General features: G+C 32.5%; 1 protein-coding gene across 1 annotated transcript; it reads left to right on the top strand.

The window, feature by feature from the left end:
• Nucleotides 1–312: 312 nt before the first annotated feature.
• Nucleotides 313–5961, top strand: LOC127871623 (uncharacterized). Its single transcript, XM_052414740.1, has 4 exons — nucleotides 313–456; nucleotides 700–1150; nucleotides 3189–3655; nucleotides 3943–5961. Exons 1-4 carry the CDS (start codon nucleotides 435–437, stop codon nucleotides 4068–4070), a joined length of 1068 nt encoding a protein of 355 aa, XP_052270700.1. The 5' UTR covers nucleotides 313–434; the 3' UTR covers nucleotides 4071–5961.
• The last annotated feature ends 1060 nt before the right edge of the window (nucleotides 5962–7021 follow it).

Genomic DNA, 7021 nt, shown 5'->3' with positions numbered 1-7021 from the left:
TTTACAATACTATCACAGTGAATTACATATACAGAAAGTCTCGATAAAAAAATTATCAAGGGCTGTTAAACACACGCAATCACTTTCGTCGCATTTCCTAATATATATTGTAATTTATTTTCAAAAAATAGGCAATGTTAATTGTATTGGTTACCGTTTTATTTCAAGAGAAACAATGACGTTACGTATGATTTTATAAAATGTATCTTTTATTTAAGCTATTAATTTCGATTCGGCTACCTTTCCACGACATGTTGCGACATCAATACACTATGGTTTGGCGATAACAAAAGCAATCGTTCACATTGGTCTATCTCGGCGAGTCGAGTTATAATATTCATCTTAGTCAGTCAGTTACATCCAGGTGATAAGAGGCAAAGTATACCAGCACAAACGCTTACAAATGCACAAACAAATATAAATTTTCATGGGATATGTCTTTCAAATATTTACAAGGTAATAAATTTTACTCATTTTATTTTAAAAGTTCTGATGTCTGTTGTTTATTTGTTAAATGTTTACAATAGAATGTGCAATATATTTTACTGACACGACGATAGAAAGAATTTCACATGCTATATTAAAACAATATAAAAGTCAATCTGGCTGAAGAACAGGTCCTCATTTTGCGTTACGTTTCATAGTTTCACCTAGTATTCTGCCTAGATCATGTGTATTTAGTCTTATTATTTTAAACAGACGGCTACGCTATGGCTGCGAGTGAAATACCAAGCCTTGAGAAAGGTACTGACGAGGAGGATGCAAAAAACTGTTTTGCGTGCATGGAAAGCAAACTTAATTCAGAGGCAGGGCTATTCTGCAAGGACTGTACACATTTCTATTGTAGCAGCTGCGTAAATAAGCACGACATTTTTTTTCAAAGACATAAACTATCATGTGATTATGACACAGACAAAAGGGGAATGATTGGTGCGTCTGCAAAGGCTAATATGTCAGAGAATTGTGAGAAAATCCAGCTTATTACAGTGTCTAAGTTTACGTCGAAGACAAGCGAATATGTGTCCGCACAGGATTGCCCGACCGCCGAGAACATCCTTAGAAAATGTGATATGCACCCATCACAGGATTTGATTGCAGTCTGTGAAGAAAAAGGGTTATTATGTTGCAGCATTTGCATGGCAGATCACAGGTAGTATGATAGTTAAACAATAATATTAAAAGTATATGAAGTTAAAATTGTATTATTCCATGAATATCGCTATATGTTTCATTGACATCTAGATATGATACGCTGCTGAGCGACATTCTGATACATAACCACAAAATACACCAATAACAAATGTAAACTTTGACCACTTTATGTGACATCAGATCACCGACCGATAACACACCGTAAACGCCGCCCAGATTTAAGATTATCATGATGCTCTGCTATATTACGTAATATCCTCTTGGAGCTATATTTATGTGAAAATGTCTTTAAAATGTTAATCAAAAATTGATCTGAGTCAGAAAAATAAAACACATCAATGACAGATACATAGATATAAAGATTAAACGAGATACACAAAGCTTGGTTTTATTTTTTGTGTAACAATATATTCCTTGTGAATCTCCCACGACGATATCCGAACATTTTCGAGCGAATGCGAGAGATTGTCTTCGGGCAGCGTCGGAAGCGCGACGTAGTTCTCAAACGTTGCCCGAAGCAAATCTCGCGTTGGCGAAAATTGTGTATCTCGTTAAATCTATTGCATAGAGTTGAAATTTTGGCTATTGCTAAAAGGAAGACCTATTGTTTTATGGGTTAACTTTATTTTACGAAATATCTTAAGAAATATTCGCTGATTGTGAGTGTTTATGGGGCTTTGATGTTTACATTTCAAACGAATGTACCGCATAATACGCCGTCATAAATCCGATACAACGTTTGTTTTCATTATTATATTTACTGTAATTGTATTGTAAAACGAAACACGAAATGAAGACTTGCGGCTTAAATTTTTATGCGGTACATTGATTTGAAATGCAAAAAACATCGCCAAACTAAGTGCTTGCATGCTGACGAAATCACTTGGTTCATTAAAGTCAAAGACGAGCGTGTCTTCGCATTTTGAAAAGCATTTGCAGTAATAACAAGGATTGTGTGTGCTTAGGATGGATTTTTTTAACACATAGTTGGAATATTTGACTCGAATGGAACCGGTGAGACATTTTCGATTTCTTTAAAATGAGAAATGTACTCAAAAAACGTGATGTTTTGTTGAGCAATTGATGGATTGAGAACAGTGTAAAAGAAATGTGATTTTACTTCTCTAAGGAAATTGATGGTGAATTTAAAGGGTAACTTCTTTGATGTATATGTATTTTATTTGTTAGTTGATCTTTTATTTAATGGGCATAATTGCAACTCATCATGGAAGCAAACACAACTTTACGAAAATAAATAATGAATACTATGTTTGTGAACCTGAATCTAACCGACTGGATGAAGAAAGGTTTTCACGGCGAGGATTGCGGAGCCGTGTAAGCCTTTCCGAGACGTGTCGGATAAATTCAAGTACACAACGGCACTTACAAGTGTATATTATTTTATTTATTCTACAATTTTTATAAAAAAACACACACTTTGTTGATAAAAATATATTTGTTTAAATAGCAAAGAGTAGCAAAGAGAGATTAAATTATCTGAATCGAACCGTGCGTAGTTATTTAAAAATTATTTGCGATCTTTCCCGGCTACGCCACAGGAAAGATTCCTCAACAATTAAATGAAAACAGAACAAATAGGACGACAAAATATATATAACGCTATATGCATCGATATAAATTTAGTCAGCATTTCAAACCTTACACACTCAAGAAGAACACTTAAGGCTTTTCAAAATAAAATACTAGTCTATCCTAATAAGGTACTAAATAAAAGAACAAATATCAAACCCCTTCGTCAAGCATGTGGCAGCATTTATTCCCGATAATATTGATAATTTTAGTATATAAACAACTCTTATTTTGACTCACTTTTTACTAACTTGCATATAAAAGTAAACCTTCTACTGGCTAATGGTTTGGTAAGTTTGTATTACATTAAATACTTAGTACAAAGCAAACAAAATACAAGTATTGTCTTGCAAACCGTTTTTCAACTCTTAAATACAAGCACACAAATACACAAACATACTATTCTCTACGTTTTGTAATAATAGGAATATAATTCTTTTTTGCAGCGGTTGCAAACACGATGACCTGTCACTTGTAGCGAAGGGATGTCAACAGGTTCCAGCGTTTTCGAACCTGCCATTCGAATTAAAAGATATGTTATCATTATTGGAAAACACAATGCTTGAACTTTCCGAAGAGATGGAACTCTTTGACCGTAATGCGGACGCGGTTAAGAAGAATATACAGGATTGCAGTTATATGATCGCTCGCCTTATCAACAATCTGCAAGGCCAAACATGTAATGATGTCGAAACAATAAACACTTCCAGAGCAAGGGAACTTCTAGCTAAAAAGAAAAGCTGTGAAAGCCTCCATTTCAAGTTAGAATCTATTTCAAATGTCGTTGCGGTGAGCACAGTTGATGACACAACAGCGTTTATTGGCCATACAAAGGGAAATTCGCTTTTATATCGTGCTAGATCGCTAATAAGAGAAATTGAAGGCAGATTGAGATGCGGTATTAAATTTCACGGTATAAAGATATTTATACAAATATGTTTCGTAAAGTTTCAAACAAAATCGATTTCTACAAATAAAACTGTTCATTCACGCGTCTTACATTTATGTCTCAAATGAAATACACATAATTCAAAAGCAGGACATTTTATGCCAAGTACTAAAACAGTTTGTTGTTTTCAAATACAAGCGCAAAATTGCATTGTTGTATTAAATAATATTTCGGTAGTTTTATGTTAAGATTTGAACGCGATGTCACACTCGTGTACATGCATGTCCCTTATACTCATTAATTTGTTTCAGCTGATACTGAAATCCATGAGATGTTGTCGAAAAAGCAATTCTTTGGAGCAGTCGAAAGCTTTGAGCTGACGTTCGCAGAAGCGAGTAAATCAGAGGAAAACATAACAATGGATTATTCCTGGTTTTGATAGATTATGGACTAAATTCCATGATCGAAAAATGAATAGTGTCCCTAGATATTTTTTATGATAAAGTTTGTTTTCTTCACGATCATCTAGTAAAAACAACATACGTTTTTAATGTATTACTTCTTTCATAAAAAAAAACATACGCGCTACTGGCATGTGAAAGTATTTTCTTCCTTTTTCGGCATACTACAGCTATCGGGGTTCCAAATAAACCCTTGGACATCATCGGCACATAATTAATACAAATACTATTATTAATATTTCGTTCATGATGCATATTGCTAAAAGGTATATATGTGTCTACTTAAATACAAACATGCCGTGAAACGTTCGGATGAAAGATCGCAGTGGTGTTTCGATTGATAGGACACTCATGAGCAATTGATTTGATTATTAACAATGTTCTAATTGTTGTTCTCATTGAAAATTATAATTAAATTAGTTTAATAAGTAATTAGCTTAATAACAAATTGCATTTTATATGCTTATAGATTTGTTTTAAATAATGTGCATATGGTGGCTTATGTGTTAAGATGTTAATTATTCCTTTTTGTCGTATGAATCATATCACTGCGATGTCGAACGACCGACTTATTTGTATATAGATAACTTATTGCGTTGCAGTTTTCGTACTTCAACCAATAAGAACTACAAAACAAGAACGTCACGCTTATGATATTCTGTGAATGGAAAATCGTATGGTTTTTTTATGAAAAGTTTCGTTGTTTGTTTTTAGCGCGGCAAGGAGTAGATCAAGTTTAATGCTATAATATTTATTTTCAAACGTATTATTATTATTTACGTATTAATGCGCTTAATGCATGTGGACGCTTTCATCATCATCTGAAACTAACGTTTCTAAACATAAAATCAAAAATAAATTACGTAAGGTAGATATTTGTTTTGTGTATTGATGTGACTTCACCCGTACGTCACACATGTCATTATAACAATAAGGTTTCGAGTGTTATTTTATAGACGAATAGATATGTATAAGAAAAACTAAATGTTAATGCTATGACAATACGAAGTGTAGACATGAAATATCTAAACATTGCAATATAAAAGTGCATTAACTGATTACAGATATACATGTCCTAGTGAGTATATAGTTTTAGTGTTGAATAATACGTTAATGAGCTAGGATTAGAAAATAGGAACATAACGCTTCATGTTTCCATTAAAAACACATATTATTCTGTAATTACAAGTTGTATTCAATTTATGTGATCATGTTTCACATGTGTCTATAATTTCTTGAAAGCAAACACAACCAACAAACAGAACAACAGCAACAACCAAATACAATTTGAGATAGCACGATACACATTATTCGTGTTTGTATGCTGAGTCAAGAGCTGCCATTTAAATAGTGACAACGTTTACCTTGACTTGTGTCGGTATATATTAGGGGTAAACTTAAATAAAATAAATGTTTTCGACTGTAAATTTTAGTGAACAACATGTTTAGATGCGTAAAGTAATACAATCGACTTATTCAAAATGGTAATACACGATACATGTCCGTTAAATAATTTGCTAGGAAATACATTATTCGAATAAAACAAATAGATATGTATTTGTAAAGAGAATGTTACATTGTGTTAGTATACCGCACCGAGGAATGAAATTTACACAATCAAATTAAGATAAGAAAATAACATGTTTAAACATAATAGACCATTTATCTCATGAATAACCTTCATAAATATAAACGTTTTTTGGTGTGTTCTAATAGTAATCAAACCCTTCATGTTAATGCTAACGAGCAATACACACTTCGGGGGTGCGGGTGCTACGTGCCTTCTATACACATTCTGTCAGCTCAAAATGAATAACAATTTCGTTTTGTGTAAACGTTGCTTGATTAAATAAACATTTGAAACAGTTATTTTGTGGCTTTTGCGCATGCTGTTAAATTTATAAATTCTTTGAAGCAATGTACAAAAAGATCAACGAGAGCGGCGGTTCAATCTAGCCTTAATCCGGATTAGATTTACATCAGGTATTGAAATACAGCGATTTGTTATATATAGTTCATAGGAATTTTTGACAAGACACGGCGTGTTTTAGAATGTAAGTGTTATATTTTAAATTTTATTTGATAAATATTACATTTACGTTATTTGAATGAATTGTGCTCACATTTATTGATAGCGATGATAGTATTTAATTGAATTTAATTATATGTTATTTTCAGAATTCTAACTACATATTTCAATATAATTCGCTTTGCAGTAAATATGTTTATATTTAAATATGTTAAGTATGTTTGCATGTTACATCATACCACATAGTGAAGTACAAAGTTGACCATGTTTGTCTAAGATCATGATTACAGAAATGCAGAATTTTGCTTTTATATCAATTATATGAATATACACTTGTATTTCAAGTAAGCCATTTGTAAGTGTTCATTTAAGGACGAGGATGCTGTTTATTGCAGCATTGCTTGTTAAAACTTGCTGCGTATATTTTGAGAATATGAACGGGCGTAATACTATGTCGTCTTTCGTTTTGAAGCAAAACGAAGCTTGTTCAATATATTAAAAAAAAGTTAATAGACTAAAAATAAAACATGTTATGGTTAATGTGCAACTACCGTTATGGGCATGGAATCATCGTAGAATCGTTTCTACATCGCTGAATATTTATTAGTTGGTTCTGCAGCTATCTGTATTTGACCTAGAACTGTATACATCTAATACATAGACAACACAATAAGCAAATGTTTTGCTTTCATGATTTTACATGATAGTACACTCATAAGCGTGATTCCAAAATATGCATTCCTATATAAATGCGGTTTTTGTCAAATTGTGTCATTTGTATTTTCATTGTATTGTCAACATTGTATTTCATATATTGCACTGGATTGTATAGTCAAATTGACACTTGTCTTAAACAAAGACTAGAGTGTGTTGCTTTAAATAACTGCCATTATTTTGTTT

Source organism: Dreissena polymorpha, chromosome 3 (assembly GCF_020536995.1).
Source record: "Dreissena polymorpha isolate Duluth1 chromosome 3, UMN_Dpol_1.0, whole genome shotgun sequence".
Classification (NCBI taxonomy): Eukaryota; Metazoa; Mollusca; class Bivalvia; order Myida; family Dreissenidae; genus Dreissena; species Dreissena polymorpha.
The sequence above is the reverse complement of the archived record's forward strand: the minus strand, read 5'-3'. Positions and strand labels throughout refer to the sequence as shown.